The sequence below is a fragment of the Acipenser ruthenus genome, chromosome 1 (assembly GCF_902713425.1).
Source record: "Acipenser ruthenus chromosome 1, fAciRut3.2 maternal haplotype, whole genome shotgun sequence".
In the NCBI taxonomy this organism is placed as follows: Eukaryota; Metazoa; Chordata; class Actinopteri; order Acipenseriformes; family Acipenseridae; genus Acipenser; species Acipenser ruthenus.
The window spans coordinates 55,317,070-55,344,355 of record NC_081189.1 but is presented as its reverse complement, the minus strand read 5'-3'; the positions used below and the strand labels follow the sequence as shown (position 1 = coordinate 55,344,355).

General features: G+C 36.4%; 1 protein-coding gene across 11 annotated transcripts in view; it reads left to right on the top strand.

The window, feature by feature from the left end:
- Positions 1 to 27,286, top strand: part of LOC117420406 (alpha-adducin-like) — a 78,180-nt gene that overhangs the window by 7,047 nt on the left and 43,847 nt on the right. For all 11 annotated transcript variants that reach the window (XM_034033841.3, XM_059026231.1, XM_034033844.3 and 8 more), the window contains exons 2-4: positions 16,455 to 16,668; positions 18,048 to 18,210; positions 18,805 to 18,956. In XM_034033841.3, coding sequence (XP_033889732.3) covers positions 16,474 to 16,668; positions 18,048 to 18,210; positions 18,805 to 18,956 — 510 coding nt within the window. In that variant the 5' untranslated portion in view covers positions 16,455 to 16,473. The remainder of the gene's footprint in view (positions 1 to 16,454; positions 16,669 to 18,047; positions 18,211 to 18,804; positions 18,957 to 27,286) is intronic.

The window sequence follows — 27,286 nt, the reverse complement described above, 5'->3', positions numbered from 1 at the left end:
ATTGGTATGGCTTACATGTTTCCTCAGTCTAAGTCCTGCAGAGTTTGGGTTGTAGGGTTATCTTAATGAAAGAGTATACCAAGGTCTTTCATTGACATTGATGCACTGACACTGCCAAACATATCCCAATAAATCTTCATGTAGACTGTGAACAAATCTGACTTTTGTCTGTCAGAAACACTTACACTGTAGAGTAACAAAACATCTTTGTATTTCTCCTGGAGCACTGATATTCCTCCATGGAAAGAGCAGTCATCTGGCTGCATGAAAGCATCACATAGCAATTTCAACTGACACGTAGCTTTCTTCTCTTTTAAGTTTCCCTAAGGTAACTTTTAGCCAGGAAGTTGGTACAGCAAGAATAGATCCTTCTACAAAATACTGGTAATGGGAAGGCATATGTTCACCCAAAGGAATCATTTTTTAGAATAGATACAAGGAAAAAACAAACAAATCTAAAATAGTTTTACAAACATTACACCATATTATCAATATTTTAATCCTGAATTTTAAATGTAGGCCTATGCCATTTATGAAAATAAACTCAGTTACACTTGTCAATGACCATGCCTCTTGTTGGCTTGTACCAAGTTGCGCCTTCACTTTCTTTACTAGTTGAAGCGATTCCTAATATTAATTAAACACAGATGTAAATTAATTTGCTGAAATCAAAGACTAATTCTTTAGAGGTCTATTTTATGTAATATATGGATTTCTTTTCACCCATATCATTTTCATACTTTGTTTCTTTTGTAATGTACGTTGACTGTGAGATTTTATCAAAGATTTGTAACACATTGTGCATTTCAAGTTCCAGAGTAAAACTAAAAAGTGTGTTTGGTATGGCTCAAACTTCCCATCTTACATGAGTACATGTATGATCAATTCTTACAGTCTAAAGTTAGGATATCTTCCTGTCTGGTAGTGATGAAGCAATATATACCAGTTGATCCCCAATAGTAAAAGAAATTACTCAGGAGACCTGTCAGAGCACACATGAGGTTAATACATTTTTATAATGTAATCTCACAGGTAAGATAAAATGGCAACACAATGCATGAAAATGGCATGTGACAGAGAGCTTTGCAATATTTTAAAAATGGCAATCTTTGTTGGTTAGTACAAAATCCAGTATATATTATGTACTGCTGGAAGTGATTCTATCTTATTAATATGCTTTTAAATACATGTAAAATACTTTAAAGGGCTGTCATACAAGTACAGTGGTAACAAGTCTTCTTGATTTAGTACCAGTGCAAATGAGCTTGGCATTTATTTTACCCACAAAACATGTTTCTGCAATGGTGACTTGCAAGAAGGGCAAGATGTTGAGCTTTACAACAGAAAATATTTTTTTGTGGGGTGGGGAGTAAAATCAAATAATTGACACAGTAAATCAATGATAAATGATATTTCTGTGATCATTGTGGTTGCAATTCAAAATTGGAGGTAGTGGGAAGAATTACTAATTAATAATTACATTTTATGTAAAAAAGTTAGGGGATTCTAAGGGGTTATTTTGGTAATTAAAAGTTGAGGGAACTTTATAATTAGGACGTGAACAAAAACTATTATTAGGGGTGGGGTGTTGCTGTGTGGAAAAGTGATCAGTTGAGTAATCAATTGTGAGGGAGTAGGGGAGGTGGGATTTTTTTTTAAAATTAATACTATAAGGAACATGCTGTATAGCAGAAGGGGGTGAACTGGCTATTTGGTGCAGCTGGAAGGTCTTGTGTGTCATTCTGTGCAAATAATTGCTTTGCTAAGTTTTGTGCTGTAATTTTAAATCCACTTTTTTGGCAGATCGAATTCCTATAAAACCAAGTAGAAAAGTGAATTAGAACCAAATAAACTAGCATTCAAATCAATCAGCATTTTCTATTGTCGGGTTATGGTCTAAGAAACTAACAAATCCAGATGGGCTGACTTTTTTGTTCTAAACATTTATGTGTGCACTACTTTACTTCCTTGACAGGCACCTATGCTATAATATGGAAAATAAAAAACAAAAATGCAGAACATACATACATATGGGTCATGAGAACTCTGTTACAGAAAATGAAAAGCAGGGGGATACACCAAACGGATGCATTAAAAAAAAAAGTAGTCATTTTGAAATGTCGTTGGTTGAAAATATTCGAGGCTTCACTAAGGCGACCAGGTAGGCACGAGATTATGTGAATATAGTGGCACGAGACAAGGGGTACCTATATGAGCCCGCGCTTTCAGGTGTCATATAGGTATGCTTTTCAGTCAAGAAAAAGTTTGTATCAAAATACCTCTCTTTTTATTTATGTATTTATTTACAACTTACTATTGTATGTAGCCTATCCTTATTGCTTTGGATAAATTAGATATTTTGCTGTGACTAGACCGAATATCATATACTGTATGTGTCAGGTGTATTTCTGTAATTGATTTTAATTATGCTTGATGGTCAGCCCGAAAAAAATGGAATGAAGAGTAGAAAGATCGAACATGACAGGTACGCAGGAGAAGGTATACTGTGCTGTGAATGAGAGCATTTATAGATGTTTTTTTTTTTTCTGACATTAAAAAATAAAAAAGTTCCATGGATTAATGTGAATTTTCAGTATATTGAACGCTATGAGACCCTCTAAAGTATTAAGCGGTTATGATAATGGATGGATGGATTGAACGCTATGCAGTTCCAATAGATATGGCATTATTTATTTCAGTAGCCTATATGACAGCTGATTTTAATTAGTTTTGTAAATGTGTAAAATATAGAAATAGTTTGTTTAGATTATACAAACGGTGGTATTAGACATTCATAAAACTATAATCAATTTATAGAATGGGGGGGGGGGGGCTTTGACAATTAAGATAGTTACTAATCTTTTTTTATATGCTAGGTGTCATTAGGGATGACGGGAAAAGGAAAGCAGATAGCCTTAGCCGTGAGAGACCGCAGTCATACAAAATATATCACACACAATTAGGTGAACACCAGCATTTGGATAGTTGTTCATGGATGAATGGCGAGTGTAGAACTGTTTTATTTAGTTTAATGCTCTATGTGAGCTCTGTTATTTTTTTTTATTTTGGATGCAGTTGTAGCCTTTGTTGATTTGGTAAATCCCTGGTTATTTTGTATATCTATCAGTAGTAGGCCTATATAGTATACATTGAAGTCTGAAACAATTTTTTTTTTTTTTTTTTTTTTTGCTCAATTACATAATTATCACTAGGAGATCAACAAAACTTGCTACACTTGCGCATAATTTGCAATGCTGGTAATGTTGCATACAAATTATGGCTCCATTCCCCCAATTACCATCATATTTTATGGGGCAAAAATAGAACATTTGTTTACACAACATACTTTTATTTAAATCTCTACTAAAAATATTTTATAAAAATCTTCCTGCTAACATATAAACCAGAATCTTTGCAACCTTTCTGCTAACTTACAGCAAGGTTGCAATTACATGCAACCTTGCTGCTACCTAGGTAATTCCATTCTTGCAACCTTAACCAAGTCATAGAAATGATATACACTTGGTTTTTCTAACTTTATGAACATGTCCACATTCAGAAATGTAAAGCTAAGCTGGTTGAGAGCAAGAACATGGTAAAGTAATTGTTTAAAAAAAATAAAAAATTAAGCTACATCCCAAGGATACATTTTTAAGTGGTAGCGTCAGTGGACCCAGTAATGTAGACCTATTGGCCTCGCTTCACTCTTGTAATCTGATAGCCTACTGCTTTTGTCTGTGCCCACATTGGGTTAATTTATTTTTTTGCAGGCTCAGTAAGTAGCTTTTCTTTTCACAAAACCTGTTCTTTTTTATGTTGGCAAGCTAGCAGAGCTAGTATAGGAGAACTGCACCAGAACTGGGGTCTATTTAACTGTAGTGTCGCAAGAACGTCCAGCCCCTCTACCCCATCTTGAATTCAATTATGTAAACTAACTAACTAAAAAAGAATAGCCTTCACTGGACAGTAATTCACACTAAAACTGTGAAAACAAAATCAGTGATTACACTTTGGGATGAGGTGGCTAAGTATTACCTGCTTTAAGTCAGAATTAACCATGTTTTGAGGTGTACAGGATGTACTGTTTAATGTTCAATGCTTTTAAGAAAATACTAAGTGCCAATTTTTGTACTGAAGCGAAAAGCTTTGAAAGTCACCCTGTGGTTTCAGAATAATGGAACAACCACAGTTAGTGTCTACTGGATTGCTAATGTGATATTCTTGATTCGTGACTGGAATAACAATATTAACCATCTGAAGAAACTAAACAAACTTCTTGGCAAACTGCTAACTGGACCTGTGGTCCAAAAATGCACACAAATGTGTTTTCATCAAAGGAAAAGAATAGTTTAGGCCACAGACATGATTTATTGAAACATTGGTTCTTTCCTAAATCCTTAGTGTAAATGCAATTAGAATAGTGAATGTGAAATGTTTCATCTTTAAGATCTGAACCTGTGTGACTTTTCCAAATACAGTACACCCTTGCTGCAATGAACCTGTTGGTGTCCAATCCTTTTGTTCATTATATTGAGGGGTTTGTTATAGTGAAAGGACAATTCAAATGAACGATAAACTGTTGGAGTAAATTAATGAGATGATTGTGAATAAAAGTAGAATTGCATGTACCTGTTTGTTTCATGTATGCAGTATTCTGCCTTTGCTTTATCCAATTTGTTAAATAATTAAAATGCAGTATAAAAAGCAAATATTCCGAATTGAAGCTAAACTTTTATTCAAAATCAGGCTGACATGAATAGTTTCAAAGTGCACCAAATCTTAATCCAACATGCAAGAATCCCAAACTGAGATTTTTTTTATTCCTGATCAACCCAACATGAAAAGTTTGACATGAAAGAAAAGTTCATCAGATCCTCAAGTTTATTTATTTATTTATTTTTTTCTCTAAGCAATTTTGCTTTACGGCATGATTGTTGAACAAGCCAAAAAAGAGTGCTTTTTGACAACCCATATTCACGACAGATATGTCTGCATTACTTGATTTTTCAAACAATTGCTACAGTTTCCAGCTTTGTTGCAACATACAATGATTTTTGTTTTGGAGGCAGTTACACAGCGCGTTCTTAAGACAAGAGAGCTGACTTCACTGCAGTGGTGGCATCCTATGTGTACAGACCTGGATGTTGACATTGTGTGTATATTGTAACAAAAATCCTTAATGCTTAAGAATGAGCCTTCAGTTTAACTTGATCTTATTACACTAATAAATGATCAAAGACAATCTGCTAACAATTAACAGGTCACTGTGGGTCAGGACCTACGCTGCTAAAACTAATTACATTTTTAAAGGAATCTCGGGGTGGAACTATTCTGTCTCTGTTTTATTCGCTTCTCTCTTCACAACAACAACAAACCTCCCTGTCGCTGGTCTTTAGCCCCAGTTAGTCCCGCCTCGTCCCACTCCACGGCCAATCACCAGCAGCTCCTGTGATCAGTGCCTGTCTCCCATAGGCTGTTCGACCGATGTGAAACACAGCCCCTCCCTCCTGTCCTTGAAATCTGTAATCTGTCAACAGAAGGGGATATTAAAAATAAATAAATAAATAACAATAAATGGATTTCCTCATTGTGGCATCGATCCCTGAACAGTAGAGTTAATAATATAACAGCGTATTGGAGTCTGTGCATTTAATAGATTATGTAACATAAGATTTTCTCTATAGGTTAATCAACTAATGCCCATAAATTAACTGATCAAAAATTTGAATCGAGTGACCACACTAATTTCAATACCGTATACATCAGAATGTAATATAAAGAGTGTGTGTGTGTGTAGGTATGGTTTAAACGTTTAAACGTTGACACCCGCATTTAAACGTTCATAAAAATAATCCCAAAAGCACATTCCTAATTGTTGCAATCCTTCTTACACTTCAGTTTGAAACATGTGATAAGCTTTTTTTTTTCATTTCATACCGACATCTATAGCCCTGTAAATATAATATTAATTATTAAACATAATTAGAATGATCTAGGGTTGCAACGCAGGGTACATTTTGACCTTTGAAGGTTCGGAACACATTACTGAAGGATGGTTTGAACCTCCAATGGTACTCCTCACCATAGCTACTTGTTTGTTTGATTAAATCCTATTTTACAGGTAATTCATATAAATGGAATAAAACATTCACATGTAGTTTAAGAATATGTTATATAGAACAGTAATCATGTTTTTATAATTAATAAAAATACACATTGTTTATTTATATGTAATTGAGGCTGCTTGCGATCTATACAGTAAGCTTGCATTGCAGAAAGACAAAGCTTTATTTAACACTCACTGTTCCAAGCAGATTATCAGTCTCATTTTACTACTACAAAAAATATTAATATGAACTTTGTCTTGTCAAGTGACCCCGGAGATTGTGCCCCTGGACATTTAACAGTCGCTTGCACAGTTTGCATTCAACTTTTATTTTTGGTCATATGGGCATTTAACCAAAAAAATCTCAAACAGCAGAGGGGTTTCGAGACATTTCTTTCAATACAGCTTACGCTATACAGTGCTTTGCCATCGAGACGGAGGATGAAGAAATGAAAGGTTTGCCTCTGGATTACACAAGCTGGGTGGGGTAGGGGCAGATGGTGCTCAGTTTTAGAAATACAAATTGTTTTAAAATAGTTTTATATGTGTTAGCGTATATTTTGTATGTTTCAAACATATTCTACCATAGCACTTCTTTTACCCTGTCTTTGTACACTAGGTATTCAGTACATATTTTACTGAAGCACTACAACCGCTAAAGGTACCCCCCAACCCCACATTTTTTGATTTTATTATTTTTTTTAAATATCCCCTTCTGTTGATAAATTACATAATTATTTTCATAAGTGTACTGGTAAATTAAAGCCTAATACATAATTAATTTACACTTCTGCGTTCTCAATTAATATTGAAAAAAAAACTTAATTTTAAAATCGTGTTCTACATATTTACAGTCCCCATCTAGAGTGTTCTGTTTATTATGGATGTTTCCTTTTTACTGCATTCAGTAACTCCATCCACAATAATTCTGAATGTTTTCATTTCAAATGGTGAAGCATTGAACTTGTGTTTTTGTGGTACAGCAATTTTGTTTGGCATAATTATTTACATACCATGGTTTTCTCGTCCAGTTCTTCAAAAAAATTCCAAATGTGGCTTTGCCTCGTTCCTTTGTTTTAGAGATGCAGTTTTATTAAAAATATATAACAAATGTTTTTCTTACCCTGTGTGGACTGAACCATACCACGCCCACTACAGAGTGCACCAGTGAAGCGCCAGATCGACAGAGAATAAAACCCGCCCGTGTCAATCTTTCTGTTGCACCAATTAGAAAAAGCTACTTGGAGACAATTGCCAAACCCCTTCCTTTTTATAATATCCACCCTTACTGTGGCATTGCAGCAGTCGGACACGCAGTGGACTGCTGTATAGGATGATAAATGAATCAAATTAATACATTTAAAAATCAGCATTTGGTGAATTTTGTCACGTGACAGATACGTCTAGCATATTATTCAACGTTTAACGTTTAACTACTTCTTTTAGAGTTTTATATGTTATACATCCCTAAATCCAACTACAAACTGTGCACAAACCATTGACTGTAATTTTAGGTATTGGCTTGTACAGTCAAAATTGACGGTTTAAATAGTAAAATTTAACAAATGTACATTATACAGAATTAACTCAGTGAACAAAAACAGTAATAAACAACTTAGTTTCACACAGAAATCTAGCATTGTCAATTGTTTTGCATGCAAAAACACACACTTTGAAAGTTCTGCTGACACGCTTATCCCGAAAAACCTGAGTTTTTTTAAAGCCAATTGAACAATAACACATTTTTTGCATCTCACTCATTTATGAACTGACACTGTAAACACCTGCACTTCGTAGTTGTCAATGAATGAATGAACGATCCGTTTCCAGTCAGAGGTCCGTCACGTTAAATGACAGTGTTGAGTTGTCCACTTGTCTTTTTTAATAGTTTTTATCCTTTCGGTACTGTGGTGTTGAATAAAAAAAAAAAAATTTGAGGCAGGATGCATATTTTATATGAAGAGAATTCAGGACCATTCTGTCGAATTAAGCGAAGGTGTCGATATCCACCAGTCGAGTTAACCGAGGTTGACTGTATATGAATAAACGTATTTTGCTAAAAATCCCTGGTGAAAGATTAACTTCTAGAGTAACTTCATTTTTTTCTTCCCGCGAATGATTTAAACGTACAGTATTGGAAGTGTTTTGGGCCTGTAGTATTATATAAAAACAGCTTTCAAAAGTTCTAGTTTAAAGACCAGACTAAAACCTGATTCTTTGGACAAACTTGTGTTTTTGGCAAAAAAGAAGTATAATAGTATGTACAATTGCAGCCAAAAAAAAAAAAAAAACTTGATCAGAATGTTAAATATCATGGTATGTCCTATATCGTCTTGAACATGTAACATATCATGGTATCTTTTAGGTAAATTGCACAGCCAGCTGTTTTTGCAACCACTACACATGAGAGTTGTCACAAGGGAGGTAGCATGGCTACAATGCAGGATCTACAGGATGCAGTAATGCAACCAGTGTTCAATTTACATACTGTACTTATCATACTTTTTGAAATGTCAAATTTGCAATGTTTGACATGAAGTACTATGTTTAAAAAACAAAACAAAGCTGCTATACAGTATTTTTAAATAAGCTATTTATTCCCAAAACATTTAAAATGTCATTTTCAGACCTTCCTACATAATTGAATTTTGATAACTTGGACTTTTTTGTGTTGTAAACAGATGTGTCTTTGTTTGGTCTGGTCATGGCCTGCACGTGTGGACTTCAGCGACAAGCACCTTTATTGTAATGAAAATCGGTGATCTCTGTAGCCTGTGCTTCTGGCACAAAGATTTTTAAATGAAGCAATTCTTAAACAGAACTGCTTATGTTCTGTTCATTTTTGTTTTGTCCTGGAAATATGCAGTCTGTGTTGGGCCCCTTGTTGCATTGTTAGTCATGCTTGGTTTGGGTGGTTGCCTGTAATTCTGTCTGCAATGTAAGAACAGAGTAATGGACTTGCAGTGTAACACCCCAGTGGATGTTTCTTCATCTTATTGGCATGGTAATAAAACTGCACAGCTGTGCAGCGTTAAATTATCTGTAGATGGGAATCATGTTTACAGAAAAGCTTACAGTTAAAGTCTCAATTTAGCTTGATAGATGTCAAATGATATCATATTTAAATAGGTTGTATGTATTTATATGATATATGTAGGCTTGCTACTTTGATTATAATCGGTAAAGCTCTTTTAAACGTTGAATTTCCCAACAATATGAGTTTGACTGAAACACATTTATATAGGATAAACGTCAGTAAAACCACTCGTTTTTTATTTTCTTACCAAAAATAATAATTTAGAAATCCTCTCTAGTTTGTGTAGTTTTTATACTTGCTGTCTGTCCCGACTCCGTTCCCTTCTGAATGGCTAGGGCTCTCTGTCAGTCATCTCAGTGGTCTAATGGGCTACTATAGTTTCACTGTCAGTCCTTTCATCCCGTTCTGACAGATCTTGTTGACTGAAGCAGTGCTAGAATGCTCTCCTTCGTTTAAATAACTGTCAATCATCAAGACCTGCACCGACTGTGCGCTTTCATTTTACAGTCTACAGCACCTGTTATTCAAAGTGCCTACTTTTGAAATTAGCGGGTTAAGGTGTAGGTAAGCTTTTGCTATAGGTATATGGTGACAGTTACTAGTTTGATTTGAAAATGGGGAGCAAGAGGAAAACACTTAATGAATATTGTGCACAATACCCTGACCGATGGCTGAAGTCTCTGCGGCAGGATGAAGCGGGCCTGTCTGCCTTGCCTTCCAGTGACTCAGAGTCCAGCTGTGCTGAAGCAAGAGCAGGGCGTAGCTCAGACTCTGAATAAGTACAAGTTAGTTCTGTTCAACTATCTAATTTTGCATATTATTTTTACTTGTAAATGTATGCTTTAAAAGTCTGTAATACACTATTTGAGACAATTATTGAGGATAATCTTACAGCGATTTCAAAACTGCTGCATTCACGATTCACACACACTGTCCGCATAGGGGATTATGTGATCATGCCCAATGTTTGGCCAAATCTATAGCAAATGTTGTTATGGATGTTTGCTTTTTATTTCCATCAGTAACTCCACCCACAATAATTCTAAATGTTTTCATTTCACTGTGAAGCATTGAACTTGTGTGTTTGTGGTGCGGCAAGTTTGTTTGTCATAAATTATTTACATACCAAGGTTTTCTCATACTAAATACCAAGTACAAAATACTTCCAAACGTGGATTTTAAATATAGAACCAACTCAGAAAAAAACACTGGTCATTGGTCAGCACTTACAGATTTAACTAGTTGAAACTGAGTTGACCAGTTACCTGCATAAAATTCCAAAGAAGTAAGTGAACATGCCGATTTGGATGAACAATTAAATGAACTGGAAGACGGCAAAACAGACGGCATTGGGTGGGGGGTGGGGTTTAAAATTTAATCATGCAGATTTTTTTTTTTCTGTTTGGGCATTATAGGGTTAAAATCCAAAGTAATTATGCGAGTCGTCACAAATGGTATCATGTGGAGGTCGTTGGTAAATGTCATGAACCGAAGGGAAAACTCAGATCTAGTTTTGGGTATAAATTTAGTGCTGGGACGAACACAGGATTTTCATGTTTGGATATTCGCTCATAATTTTAAATATTCGTTCAGATATTTGTTCATTTTTCAAAGTAATAAAAGTCTTTATATTGCTCTGAACACCGGCAGAGACAGCATAGCAGCAGGGGCAGGGGGTGTGTGGCCGTGGCCCCTGTGTGTGTGCCTTTATTTTACAGCAAGACGCTACTCTATGTAACATGTTAAAATAGAAAAAAAGTAAAGAATACATTGTGTAGGCCTTACTTTACCCCAGTGAATTAACTACAAAACACAACATTTCAAGTTAAACGTTATTTTGTTTATTCCCAAAATAAATAGTACATAATGTTGACACAGCATTTTATTTTATTTTTCTTCACATTAAACAGTGGCCATAGACATGTTTTCATAAACTAATAACACAAGGTTTAGTTGTGCCCTTTTTGTAGCTGAACAAGCAAACGAAAACTGAAATTTAAACTTTAAAAACTTCAAATAAAACAAACGTGGAAATGGCACTGTAAAATGAAGGTGAAAAAAAAAAATCACTGTTTTGCTTCTCGTTTTACATTCCACATAACAAAGTCGCAATTAAAAAAAATATAATATCAGGGCTAGAAGTTAACTTTTTAAGGCAGTAGTGAGGATCTGCCTGGAAAGTAGGTAGCAAAATGGTCTTATTCGGTAGCGGTTTATTCGAATAATAATTTTATATATAAAAAATAAATTTAAAAAACAACTACCTACTAGAGGTGTGTGACGGGGTACACCCTGCCCCTGTATTATTTGAATGTTTTGTAGGATTATTATTATATTTGGGACGGTGGGAAAGCCATGTTTTTATTGTTTGTTTTTAATTTAAAAACCTGTGAGACTGTGGCTGGAGCCTCAACAAGATAATTGTTTTATTGATAATTAATTAAGGCTCCAGCCACTGCTTAAAAGAACCCGCTCCAGGCTAATCGGGAATTTTCCTTTTAGCCAGAGACGGGAGTACTATAGAGCGAGAGAATACACCCGAAGCAACTGCTACCGCTGTACCACACGGTATTTGTTTGTTAGTTTATTTTGGCCATCGAGCCCTTTTGTTTTGTGTTTTGCTTATATGATTTATTATTAAAAGCTGAGCGCAAACGCGTCTCGTTCCCGTACCCACCTTTGCTGCTTTTGTTTTTGTGTTGCTCCTTCCTGGTCCGTGACGTCACTTCAAACACTCTGCCACAAGGTGTAACGATTCATCAAAAAATTGATGCATCGCAATCTTTTATAAAACGATCCGATCCATGGATTATGTATCGCGATACAGCAATAAACATGCCACGTTATGTTTATTTGTAATCCGCCACATGTATTGATGTGCAAATAAAGAAAGGGATTAGTTTCTTTATCCAGTAGTTTAACGTAAATTGTAAGGGGAGGGATTGAACTTCACAGCCTGCTTTGTTTCTGAGGGCGGACACATTTTCAGGCAGTACACGGAAACAAAACGCATGACATAATAACTTTACAGCTTAGAAAGAAACGGGGACACACTGTAAATCTGATGTATTTGACTTCTAGTTGTATTAGAATATTTATTTTGTTTCGTGTTTTAATATGTATGTTTTTGCAACATTTATAAACATCAAGAAACGAGTGGATATAAGCATATACTGTTTCATGAACTTAATGTATCGGTACATTATTTTCCTTCTTGCAGTACTGATAATTGAATAAATAACTATTTATAAATATTTTAAGAAAATAAGTGAGAGAAGTGTCCCATTGTTGCTTAAAGACCCTGAGGATAAACGTGTCCTTGTAATCACTCATGTGAAACAATGTCTTAATTTGCCCAAATATCAATATTTTTTCAGCAAAACTTTCAGGAAGTATCAAGGTCCCTCAGGTCAGTAGTTGTGCAGTAGTTAATTTAAACGAGGTTTCTTTTTTGTTTTCTCTCCGTACTTGTTTGTATGCATTGGACCCTAAGAGGTGAATTTTGCTGTGACCCCTCAATTTCACGATTTCCGCAGACTCCTAATTATGAATAACAAAACTAGGTAAAAACAATATTAAATACTATTGATTAACAGCCAACTGAGGACAATGGGAATGTTCAATATCTATATGAAAAACCAGCACAAAGGTGGTCATCTGTAGGCTCTTAAGTTAACGATGACCAAAGTGGTCGCATCTTGGAGCACTGTTACTGTACACTGATGTATTTCTAAAACACAACTTCCTTAACCAAGGTTGCATTAGTTTTTCATTGCTCAGAAGTATCCTACACCAAATGTCATGCCTGTAAATACAGTGATTGACACTATCAATATTTTAAACAAAACTGCAAAAACAGAATCTTGCAAATTCCTCATTTTAGTTTGTGATTTTATACAAAAGGCCTATAGTAGAAGTTTCTTATTTTGTGTGCATACATCTGTCTGTTGCTGCTGCAGTGTTGGTAAAGATAAGTCTATATTAGCCCAACTAGTTTGGATTGGGAAGAGGTCATAAGCAGTTACAATATCTCAAAACTGTGTCAGTCTCTTGACACATTCAGAAAAGCATTACATTGTCCTTGGCTTGTCTCGTGACATTTGGCCAAACACTACGAGGGAGATAGGCCAACACTTTGTCAGTTTTAGTTTTTGTTTTAAAACCCTTTTGAGGTAGTATTTTTAAAGTTACGTTTTTTCATTGGAAAATATTTACTTTTAAAACTGAGTTTGAGTAACAATCAGTAAAACAGTTTCTTGCTTGCTTTTACTACAATACTACACACCAGAATTAAGTGGCTTTTTGCCATGTTCTTGTAGTTAAGTGGCATCCTGCCCAAATTGAATGTGGTTCTGAAAATGTAAGGCTTGGCCAAGGTAAATAGCCTACATCATTCCTTCATGAACCACTTATTGGGAAGCCTCAGGGGAATTCTTCCTATATATTCCACAGAAACTCGCAACTTAGAAGTTTGAAACATCTTAAGCAGTCAACCTTTCCAAATGTATCCCCGCCCCCGCCACAGTGAATGTACAGTGCCTCATGTTTCACACTTTGAAGTTTTAACATTTAGAGAACCACTTATTCAGGCATTTTTAAAATGTATAACTAGTAGGAGCACAGTTAATTTCTTTATTGTTGTTTTTTTTTTTTTTTTTTTTTTTTCTTGTCGGTACACTTCTTAATTACTCCCAAGTATTTCTGTGTGTTCTGCTCTCTGGGCTGTAACGAAGGGTACATTTTGACCTTCGAAGGTTCAGAACACATTACTGGACGTCACCATAGTTACTAGTTTATATTTGATTTGAAAATCCATTTTTCTTGCAGGTAATCCATATAAATGGAATAAAACATGTTTTAAAATACATTTAAATAGAACAGTAATCACGTTTTTATAATTTAAATAAAAACACATGTTTATGTATACTGAGTATCAACGTGTATCACTTATATTTGAGCATCAAATGAAAGATCACTTATATTTGGTCTGTTTTAGAGCAGGTGCAGTGACTTTTTTTATTGTGCTGATTAACAATTGACATCATGAAGGTGCTACAAAATGATCTGTTGATCTTGGGCAGGTGTTGTGACTCTTGGTCTCCGAGTTTGTGGTCTGTCATTGACAGAGTGTGTCTGGTTATAACGTCTCGCCAGGTTTGAAATTGCTGGCTGTGAGCACCCAAGACGGCAAGCTACAGTAAGCTGCCCTAGTCCAGCCACCAACATGCTGATTGCATGAAAGCACTGCTCTCTTGACAGATGTGGCATAGTAGTGTTTTTTTGTTTTTTTTTGTTTTTCTTTTATTGCTTTTATTCAAGCTTGCAATTCAACAGCTGAAATCACTCCATAACCAGTGTCCAATCAACTGTCTCGCTAATTAGGTGATTAAGTGCATATACTTCAGTCATAGTCAATGTCCATCATTTATATACATGATTTATTAAATGTGTTATAATAGTGAAGTTTCCTTTGATGCTCTGTATAATTGATTTTGCTTCTGATATATACAGTAAGCTTACATTGCAGCAGCACCTTATTGCAGTCAATTAAAATAACTGCAGCTGACTTGGGCAAAACAAAGCTTTATTTAACAGTTACTGTTCCAAGCAGTTTGTCAGTCACATTTGACTAATTTTAATGTGCTCATTTTTGAAAATTAAAATGATTAGTGTAAAAGTGTATTTTGTAATGTTTTATACTTTATTCTGCCATAGCACTTCTCTTTAAAATATCTTGTACACTAGGTATTCAGTACAGCTGCTATACATACATACATACATACCCCCCCCCCCCCCCCCCCACCACCACCACCAGTGATTTGCATTAATATATACCCTGCTCCAATGCACGGCAGCGGCCCCATATAAAGTTGCTACGTATACAATTTGGTAGTGGATTTTAATACAACTTTTGTACTATGCATTGTACAAATCAAAATATCGAATATTGCATCTGAGTGACGTTTATGTGTGTGATTTATAGTATTCGCACATTGTCAAACGGCCTTGTTTTCCCTGCAACAGCTGACCCTGCTTTGCTACAAAACTCATGCTGCATTTCATTATGGCAGCTTTACTCTTCAGTTACTGTACCTGCTTCTTTGGCTGAAGAGATATCTAATTGGGGAATCTGCTGCGCAATGAAATCATTCTTAAACTCTTGATGGTAAACAAAACTATTTAGACACTACAATTTGACTGGCAAAATATAATGTTGGTTTATTGGAGTTCACAAATAACTCGGCTTGGTATGGTAACCTTTTCACTTCCTTTTTGTTTAATTGTTGAGCTGTTTGCTGCATTACAAATTTACAGCCTTTAATTATTTTCTTTTTAAGTTTACAGGTTATTTTGTTTATGGCACGTGTGCAATACACAAACTTCATGTGTGTTTTTATATTTTGCTGTTCTATATTTCTTGAATGCAGCTGCTCATTTTAAGTTACATTTTTACACAACAGTACTCACACATTTGGTCACCTTCACAATTGTTGCAAGAAACTGGGGTTCCTGTATTCTGCTTGTGTTAATAGAGTACCTCTCTGCACTTCAAGCATTTGTATTCAATCAAATTGTTACCGTTCAGTTTATTAAAACATGATTGTGTGTTTTTTTTGTTTTTTTTTAAATATACAGACACATGTCCTGTAGCATTCATAAAAATTAACACATTTTTAGGCTATGCATTTTCTGTGTGGCAAATGTCAACTATGGTATTAATTGATGTTTTCGCAAGATGGGTATTCAGAACAGGAGAAACTCTTATCCCACAAAGCCATTGTATGAGGCCATAAAAAACAAAAACGTTTTTTTTTTATTTGCTACCCATCATTTTAACTACACAAATGTAAGATGGGGTTAGTATGAAACCCCCAGTATTGTTTTCAATGCATGAACCCAAAACACCTTTATACCACCAAACTCCAAACTTGTACTTCAGTAGATTTTTTAAATAATCCTACAGTAACATCCCAACATTAGTCAAGTTTATAGGAAAACAACAATTTTTTGAAAGTGGTAGAGACTATTTGTTTATTCTATAGTATGTGTGGTTCTCAGCACACTTAAAAAAAACCATTAACCGTAATGAAAAAGAAGGAAAGAGAGGGCTACTTAAGCATATCTGCGAATGCTGAGAATTGATTGCGAGCCTGGTGCCTTCCTCTGTTGCAGCTAATGGAAGCTTTGTCTTTTGACAGTAGTGCTCCAGTACATTAACAAATGTCCTAATGGACTGTCTGAGAGCACATTATGTCAGTTAATGTAGTTGTCTGATTTCGATTTTCTTTCTCTACCTCTCCACCCAAAAAGGAGCTCCGATCAGCCTGCTATGAATGGTGACTCAGGTGCAGGGGTGGTCACTTCCCCACCCCCAACCACCGCTCCCCACAAAGAGCGCTACTTCGACCGTGTGGACGAGAGCAGCGCCGAGTACCAACGCGAGAGGAACATGGCGCCTGACCTGCGGCAAGACTTTAACATGATGGAACAGCGGAAGAGGGTCTCCATGATACTCCAGAGTCCAGTGAGTAAACACTTTACTTTTTGGACTAAAAGTGAAAAAAAGAAATGCTTTAAAAGATTTCCATGAGCTGTTATTTGTTATGTCGTGCTGATGGTGGATTATTATAGAACATTTAATTGGTTAGCTTAGTTATTATTATTTATTTTTATTTATTTATTAAATATAATTTAGTTCGCTAAAACTTGCATTTCAATGCAAAACTTAACACTAAAGGTATTTTTTTTTTAAAGTTTTCTTTTTAACTTGTATCCCTCCATGATTTCTGGAATCATGGGAAAGTCATGTAATCAAGAAACACCGACTGCTTGTTGTTTGTAAAGGCTGTTGGTAGATCCAAGGGGTGTACAGTTAATGACCAATGCAATGTATTACACTGCAGCAAGAAGGCAAAATAAAATAAAACTAGTAACTCTTAATGCAGAATGCTACCAGTTAGTTGAGTGGACCCAAGTCCTATTGTATGTTGTGTACGAACATACACACAGAAGATGTTTGTGCAACTGGGACTGAAGTTTTCTATTCCTTTTTCACACATTCTTTAAACTATCAGTTGCATGATTCTAGCATCCAGAAAATCGGAGCTAAGCTTGTATAATTACCCAAGTCAAGAGCAGGCATTACAAGAAGTGTCGCTGTTTGCATGGCTCTATACATTTGCTAACTGTCTGTCTGATATAACGTTTGCACTATTCACTTAATGGCTCTTAATGTTTTAAACACCAAGTACTATTTGCAATGTGTGTATTTATTTAATAGTTATCCACACTCATACTGTAGGCAGTTAATTGGTCTTGACAAGGCAAACAATTATATTTTAAAACTTTGAAAGTAAAAGCAGACCACTTAATTTAAATACCTGCAGTGATGGACTCCACCTAGTGGTTCAGGAATGTTCATATACACCAAGTTACTGGCATAATGCAAACTCTTCCAGTTTTCTATTCCCGGGCCTCATGTTATTTGTGCCATATATTCCCTACGTGATACATTATTTGATCACATTTAGTTTAAGTTTGTTTAAAGAAATTACAAATTGCTGGATAATGAATGAATGCGGATATGTCATTTTCTTAATTTTAGAATAATTGTTACGGTAGTGTTATTACCACGTAAACTTTTTTTTTCTGGACTGCTCTGTAGAACATCCAATATTTCAATTTCTGATAGTGTGCCAAAAGTAATTTTCCCATGGGTCTAAACAAGATGACTTCTTTAGTCACCGATACAGATATTTTTATTTTTTATTTTAAGAAGATGGGCTTAGAAGCCAGTAGGATATTAACAGCAAGTTGATAGCATTGTTTTAGATTTGTCAGAGCGTGCGTTCAGTAGGTGAAATTATAAAAGCTTATATCCATGTACTGCATTTTTTGTAATAGGCGTTTTGCGAGGAGCTGGAGACGATGATCCAGGACCAGTTTAAGAAAGGAAAAAACCCCACCAGCCTGCTGGCACTGCAGCAGATTGCTGATTTCATGACAACAAACATGCCAAGCATGTATCCGGCTGCTCCACAGGGTGGGATGGCTGCTCTGAATATGAGTGAGTATGAGTGGCACAGTGAAGAGAACTGCTGACAAAAGCAATTTCCCAAGCAGTGTGAAATATATTCTTGTGCTGATTTATTACAGAATATTAAGTTGATCTCAACAGCACATTTTATTATACACTTTGCATGCACAATATATCGCATGTCAAGTAGTTTGTAGAATAATTGTTTAGGTCATCCGTTTTAGCAAATGTTCTCTTCCAGACAAAGCTAAAAGAAAAAATGGTACAATGCTGAAAATAACTGTGGCTAATTTAATTTAATGGTTTCAGTGGTTTGTATGTGTATCCATGCATGTATAACTTAGAATTTAATCCTTTTCAAGGGTTGTAATACTATTTCCAAGGTAACTTTTTTCTCCCCATGCTAAAAGTAGAAACTTGTAATGCAGAAGTATTTAGTTTAGTTTAATCTCTTGTTAAAATTGTAATGATCTATGACCATGAGTTGTAAATCTTAATGGGCGATGCAAAGTCCACATAATGTTATATTTACGGTTGTGGGTGTGTGTTGTATTCAAATCAATGAAAGTTGTACGGTATGTGTTTTGTGCAGTCTCTAATTCTGCCAGTGCATTCTCTGCTCAGGTCTTGGAATGGTGACCCCAGTGAATGACCTTCGTGGGTCAGACTCCATTGCCTACGAGAAGGGAGAGAAGCTACTTCGCTGTAAACTGGCAGCTTTCTACAGGTTGACAGACCTGTTCAGCTGGTCACAGCTGATCTACAACCACTTGACAGTAAGTCATGTTTTAAACATTCAGTCTTAAATTCTGAGATAATAGTTACAGCAGATGTATAATGAATTTTAAAATCTCTGCTAACCAAAACATTTGTGGTATGGGTGCAAAGGGAGGTTAATCATGTTAAGTGTAATATATGTTGGCTAATAGAATTGAAAACTCAACACAACATAATTTAGCATCTTTTGTGATTTCACCAGTAATGTAGTATGTTTCCTTTACACCAAAAAGGTATTTTTTTTTTTTTTTTTAATTGTCTCTCTCTCTCTCTGTCTCTCTCTCTCTCTCTCTCTCTCTGTCTGTCTGTCTATCTCTATCTATCCTGACTTGCAATATGTATATAATATGCAATATATATATATATATATATATATATATATATATATATATATATATATATATATATATATATATATATATATATATATATATATATATATATAAATAAATACATTTTAATGGTGAAATAATTGTGACCTTTGAAATTTGGTTATAGTATTAATAGAGGAGGAAGTCTAATAAGAGATAAGACAAAGCAAGGCATTTCCTTATTGGTAGAACTCTTAAGATTGATTACAATGATTGTAAAGGATCTAGTGGTGAATTTGAATGAATTTATCTACTGCAGCTTTAATTGGCACAAATGCTGCCTCTAGTAAATGAGTATTGAAATACTTTCTATGGAGAACATGATGGCCACCTGGGATCAGAGCCAGAGAAGGATAAATGTTGTAAACCTGTCATGCTGATAGGATACATTAATTACAATGAAAAGAAAAAAAATGTTTTTAAACTTCAGAAAGAGTATGTATATAAGTTTTAAAATGTAAAATTAGACAATGTATTTGTGTTAATGTACACAATTTTAATTTTTATATGGTTCAAAGTTAAGTTGAACTGGCTTTCAGTCTTTTCACTTTCATTTGAAGTAGGAGGCTAGAAATCCCAAGTAGAAGGCAGGGGGGTATGCGGGTCCTCCCCCAGCGCAGGTGCAGGGGGGTATGGGGGTCCTCCCCCAGCATGGGTGCAGGGGGGTATGCGGGTTCTCCCCCAGCGCGGGTGCAGGGGGGTATGGGGTTTCTCCCCCAGCGCGGGTGCAGGGGGGTATGGGGTTTCTCCCCCAGCGCGGGTGCAGGGGGGTATGGGGGTCCTCCCCCAGCATGGGTGCAGGGGGGTATGGGGGTCCTCCCCCAGCATGGGTGCAGGGGGGGTATGGGGTTTCTCCCCCAGCGCGGGTGGAGGGGGGTATGGGGTTTCTCCCCCAGCGCGGGTGGAGGGGGGTATGGGGTTTCTCCCCCAGCGCGGGTGGAGGGGGGGTATGGGGTTTCTCCCCCAGCGCGGGTGGAGGGGGGTATGGGGTTTCTCCCCCAGCGCGGGTGCAGGGGGGTATGGGGTTTCTCCCCCAGCGCGGGTGCAGGGGGGTATGGGGTTTCTCCCCCAGCGCGGGTGCAGGGGGGTATGGGGTTTCTCCCCCAGCGCGGGTGCAGGGGGGTATGCCGGTTCTCCCCCAGCGCGGGTGCAGGGGGGTATGGGGTTTCTCCCCCAGCGCGGGTGCAGGGGGGTATGGGGTTTCTCCCCCAGCGCGGGTGCAGGGGGGTATGGGGTTTCTCCCCCAGCGCGGGTGGAGGGGGGTATGGGGTTTCTCCCCCAGCGCGGGTGGAGGGGGGTATGCCGGTTCTCCCCCAGAGCGGGTGCAGGGGGGTATGGGGTTTCTCCCCCAGCGCGGGTGCAGGGGGGTATGCCGGTTTCTCCCCCAGCGCGGGTGCAGGGGGGTATGGGGTTTCTCCCCCAGCGCGGGTGCAGGGGGGTATGGGGTTTCTCCCCCAGCGCGGGTGGAGGGGGGTATGGGGTTTCTCCCCCAGCGCGGGTGGAGGGGGGTATGGGGTTTCTCCCCCAGCGCGGGTGGAGGGGGAATGGGGTTTCTCCCCCAGCGCGGGTGGAGGGGGGTATGGGGTTTCTCCCCCAGCGCGGGTGGAGGGGGGTATGGGGTTTCTCCCCCAGCGCGGGTGGAGGGGGGTATGGGGTTTCTCCCCCAGCGCGGGTGCAGGGGGGTATGGGGGTCCTCCCCCAGCGCGGGTGCAGGGGGCAACGCCCCCCCACCGAAAAAGAATCACAGGGTTTTGCAGGGGTCTAAATCCTGCATATCCTGAGCCTAAATGTGCCTTAAGTGTATAACTTTGTTTATTTATTTATTATTATTTTAGGCGTTGAGATTTAAAGAGCAAGTAAATGTTACTTGTCAATGAAAAGTAATTACATAATAATTTCTGTTCGGTTTTGCAATAATTACACACAGAAAAAAGTGGTGAAAGAATGACAGAACCAGACACCAATGAAACAGAGAAATTATATTTCACAAAAACAAACAATAGATACAATAATACTAAGTGAGACAGAAGAGAAAAATGAAGCAATTTCTGAATTAGATAAGAAGCAGTATTAATTGGTAGTACATTTGAATACAGAAAAGGTAAGCCATAAGCTGTATTTTGTTTTCTATTTTTTCATGTATTCCTTTTTTTCCTTTGCATAAAAAAATACACATTAAGTTTCTAAAAATATTCATGGAAGCAACCAGTCCTTAGATTTATTTTTAGTTTTCTAAGATTCTGAGTGTACATACTTTCCCATGTCGCTGTTTCTCATTAACTACCGAGTCTGAAAATGCACAAGTACATTAATAAATACATTTTTAAAAATGTGCTTGCAAGAACTGCGATTTCAAACACTGTTGATTTTACGGTTTTCAGAAGTTCATTTCTGTTGCATTTTCTATAAACATTTAAATCAATTTCTACGTAAGTTGTATTTTTTCTTTTGTTTTTAATATTTTTTTTTAATTCTGTTAACTGTTGCATGATTAAAATAAATACAAATAACAATAAAATAATGTATTGGCATTTACTTGAACAACATAGCTTGAAAGTAGAAGTCCAGTACATAAGTATCAAATCACTTTAGTGTACAAATTACACATACAAATGATTTATTAAGTTCGATTCTATACACTGTATTTAAGACTTTCAATGTAATACTGTTGTAGCTCAATTTTGCCAGAACGTGTCTCCACGAGAGGCACTCGGATCGATGAGCCAACTCTACAGCTGGTGATTGTGTAGGAGTATAACGTTTCAAAGTATTTAAGCATTACATTTCGCGTGAAAATACCCTCCCTCCCCCACTGTTGCTCTTGCCTAATATACAAAGAAAATACGGCTGTGTTTTGGGAAGACATGGAAAGTGTGACATCAACAGAGGAGGAAGAGATTCGTACTGAACATAAGTTTGAACACACATTTCCATTGACTTGAACTTCTTAAAAAGGGAATTTAGATAGATAATCACAGTATGTGTTTATGCGTATTTGTACATGGGTGTGTGTGTGGGTGTACTTTTTATCTACATTTTGTCAACTGTCAATAATATTAGTTGACCACAGTTATACACAACTGATTATGCAGCAACATATCTGACCGGTACATCTTGTAGCTCATAGAGTGATATTTTTTGTTTAAAGACTGAATACTCAAAACAAAGCACTTAAAAATAAAATAAATCCGGCAAAATCATCAATTGCGCAATGTGAATATCGTTTCCTGAATTAATTGTACATGCTACGATTCAGGTCGATCTTCTAAGTCAATGCGTAAGACATTTTACAATGCTATAACATATACTCACTGTATTTCGTACACTTTGAGTAAAAAAAGACAATCTTACATAGAAAATACAGGTTGTTTACAATGTTATAACTGCTGTATGGTTACTGACTCAGGTATATGATTGTACAGTTTGGCCTTCACCACCAATATCGCTTGTACGCTCGAAACTGATTGGTCCATTCACGGTGTCCATGGAAACATAAGCCAGGAAACGAAATGCCCTCACAGAAGGAATGTTTTACTCGACTTACATACGTAATGAATTGTGGAAATTGCAGCTATTTTACTGTAACAAAATAAACATTTTGAATACTATTCAGTGGAACATACGAGCACTATAAAAACTAGTTGGTGTGTGTTGTTGTTGTTGTTGTTGTTGTTGTTGTGTGTGTTTTTCTTTTTTTTCTCTTTTTGAAATACTTATTTTAGGCAGCTCATCTGGCAAAGTAGATGGCAATTTAGCCGGCCACTGGCTGGAAATTAGAAGGCTGGGTTTTAACTAAGGGATAGCACACGACATGGCGTGGGTTGTGTTGTGTTGTTGCATTAACATACGGCTGTGGTTGGGTTGGAGACACGAAGCAAAAAACGAAGCCTTCATACCAACAAAGCCGTATGTTAATGCAACACAACCCACACTGTGACGCTCCCGGGGTGGTGGATGGGGAAATTTGCTTCTCCTCATCGTGCATCAGTAAACCCTACTGGCCAGACACTGAGCACATTCAGAGTGGATAAAAAGCAGGGCTGATCTCTGTTTTTCAGGATCGGTAGCCCGTCGGTCTTAGACACTTTTTTGCAAGGATGGACTCAGTCCACCCACTATTGTTGGTGAAACACCATTTTTTAGACTCTTCGTTGTTATTTATCTTGAGTAGTAGCCTATTTTATTTCTCACCAATACTTAATCATTTAATGTTCACAACACAACTTTTGCTTTTATTGCGTCTGCGTGTGCACTCTAGCTAAACAGCAACTCGAGTTGTACTGAAGTTGACAAACGGCACCAGGCACTAAAATTGACATGACAACCGGTAGAGGGCGATTTTCATTTAATTATCATGTGTTGATTCAGCTTGACATTTCTAAAATATACTAAGTGAAAATTAGTATAACAGCTGGCCTTGTTTTTTTCCCTTCCAAAAATGACAAACCAAACAGACTGGGGGGGGGGGGGAAATTGGCTCCAGAACAGGCACCGTCTCCTTAATTGATACTGCATTCCTAGCAAGATCTCTGGATTTGATGAAAATAAGACAATACACACCTTTATTTTATTGCATACATTTTGTCGTTGTTTTTTATTTGTGACCTGCTATTTTGTCTTTTTTTTTTTTTTAATTTGTCTTTTTCTTTAAAATTGTATGCATATAACTTAATACGATGGCTATGTGCTTTATTGTGTGTTGTATAGGTGTAATTTGCAATGTATTTTGGTAGGCTCCAGGTGTGTGTTTTTTGTGTACTTCTAGGGTGTTCTTTTGATTTTTATTATTTGCTAAAAGCGTTTATTTTCGGAAATTAAAAAGAAACGGCATTCAAATACAGTAGGCTACAGTAACTTTCGGTTTCTATAAAATAAGTGTGTAGAATCTCACTTAAGCAACGCATAAACCTTCAACATATTACATGTAGGCTTAATGTTAGACTAATACATATAATGTAACTTAATAGTAGACGTGCACCTTTAAGATTCAGGTAGTGCAGGAGTGCAGTCCAGTCCCATTAGATAGGCTAATGCACAGCAGATGGTGATTGAGGAGCTGAATCAGTGTTGAATCTCGCTGTCGAAACAAGATGTGAGAACTGGCTGTCCTTCACGTCACTCCAACATTAGTGATGTGGATTTATTTAATTTGTGTTTGTTTATTATGTTTAGAAAGGCATTGGGTATTGGCATGAGTCCTGCTTGAGATGGGTGATTTTTATTTGTTTTTAACCTTTGTACAAGTTTTGTTCTTTTAACGTTTAAGCCAGTGTTTAAAATGAATGATTTAAAACATCAAATTAAGGCATAAAACCCCTCATAAAACCAAATTAGTTTACATGAAGACATTCTGATAGTACTGTATTAAAATGTTTCAAACCTTCCTGCTCTGATCCTCTTTAAACGTGTTAATCATGTTTTATTTTGTGTGTTTTAATATTTTGTTATATTAGAATATTGAAGATTTTGAAGAATATTCTATCTGGTTTAATCTGGTTTAGCATGCAGCAATGATATTTCTTCGATTGGATGTCTGCTATTGGTGTGTAGGCTATATTGTGGTCATTTTGAGAATTGTCTTATTTGAAAGAACCAAGTTCCTTTGCTATTCTATTGTGACTGACTGGCACAGCTGTCCTTTGACACAGCACATTTTGAAAGATGTCCTGCAGTTAGGAGATGTGAATAATCAGATTATTTTCCAAATGGTTTATGCGGGTACATCTGGAATTAACATTTTTGAAAATCCAGTATTGCACCGATAGCCTTGCAGCCAAATAATATTTCTCAAAAACAGGCTAGGATAGCCCTTCTAGTTTAGTGAGCGAGAGTCTTTATTCTGGGCTGGGAACCTTCCATACAAAATCTGTGATATGCTGGCTTTTTTTCACTTTACAGACCAACATCCTAACGCATTCATATATATTGACACGTGTTGTGTATGGAAATGGTGCATCTTAACCACGCAAATCATGTTTGGACCCAAACACTTCCTAATACACGTGTCTCTCTAGTTGCTGTAGCTTAAACTGGGCACTGCGGCCATAATGGCTGTGAATAGACGTACATTTTGAGAGGCATTGAGGTGACTGATAAGAACACCCACAGCAATTGTAGCATGGCCACCGTTAATTTTGAGCACAGTGGTTACATTGTCTGTTTGTGTGTGTGTGGTTTAGGATATTGATGCCAGTGTAGGATTACAGCAAGCTGCAGTGTTTTCCATAGTTATATTTGGCCTTGATATAAAGTTTTTTGGAGTACACATTCTGCACGCTTGCTTTGCCAATATTTCCTCTTCTCAAATTACTACAGTAAATGTGATTTACAAGTCTTTACTTATGTCTCTACTTTCGCATCCCTTTGTCATTTGAATTTTAAAGAATATAAAAAGAATATCTGCTTGTTTTCCTGCTTCAAGTCAAAGAATACAGCTATGGCCAAAAATTTGGCTTTACCCTAGAATTATCTAATTGCTGTTTTTAGTTTTCCTTATAGTTAACGAAAAACTGACAAATTGAATAGTGACATTTGAAATCTAACATGAAAACACAGGATTTGGAGTTTTAAAGAACAGCTAGTTTTACTTTTCATTAACATGTTACAGAGAGAGAAAAAAAAAAAAAAAAAAACGTACCAGCACAGTCGGAGCTACAATCTTTATTTATAAAATGTAATGTTTGGATGCTGGACGCCAATTGGCTGTTGAGGATTTTTTACCGTAGAGTTAGTGCTCGCCGGAACTTATTTATCAGTACATATTAAACATATTAAACTCGCAATAAATATACACATTGTTGAGAGAGGTCTTTTTAAAGTTTGTTAGGGATGTGAAATTACTGCTGTCTGTTTCTGGTCATCTTGCCAGGACATTCTGGTAAAAGAGGCCTCAGTCTCAATGTTTTTTTTCCTGGTTAAAGAATTATTATTATTATTATTATTATTATTATTATTTTTTTTATTTTTTTTTTTTTTTTTTTTTCCCTTAGCAGATGCCCTTATAATCAATGAATGAATAATAAATAAAAAGAATAACTTGAAATGCTATATTATGGCCCTATTTAACAGTTGTTGTAGGCAAATTGTAAAATCAATGCATCATAAAAGCTGTTTGTGATGTGCAGACTAAAAAGCACTACATTTTTGAGGTTGCTTTTATTTATTTATTCAATTTCCCAGGGTTTGTAAAGTGCTTTAATATCCTGTATATGGGGGGAAAAAGGCAGTGTTATATGCAAAATATAGTGATTATTATAGGTTAGGGTTTTTTTGATCGTGTGTTTTTTTTTTTTTTTTATTTATTTATTTATTTATTTATTTATTTATTTATTTATTTTATTTTATTGCACTGAAAAATGCATCGATTTTAATCATTATCTTCTGTTACCCAATATGATACATTTGTGGATCTCTGGACTCATAAAAAACAATAGTTGTGCATTGCAGCAGAAAGCGTCTATCTGCCGCCGTGAGGTGTAAAGGTCCTTTCACAACAAGCGCGTCACGTCAAAGCTTCGGCGTAACATTAATTTTTTAGATTGCTGTACATATGGAGGCTTTCACACCAGTCATGTACCATACATGTACGGCATCTACCAAATACTGTGTTAATATTTCTCTGTGGGCTTCTTGCATAATTTTACTTATTTAACCAATGTATATAGAAAATATACATCAATATGGCTAATTTTTTTTTAATAACATGTTGAAACCATATATTAATAATGAGACATTCAGATTGTGAATGGTTGTTTCTGAGTAGGTTACAGTACTGTAAAATAAAATCCACAAACAAGAGAGTTGAAAGGAAGGCACCAACAGTGTCCAAGAAACAGGTTTGAAAAATGTTTTCTGCTACATAAGATGGTTCTTTTTATTTTATTATAATTTTTTTACTTACATTCTTATAGGACTCTTTTTTATTCATTTTTTTATAGGCAATAACTACTTGCATGTGC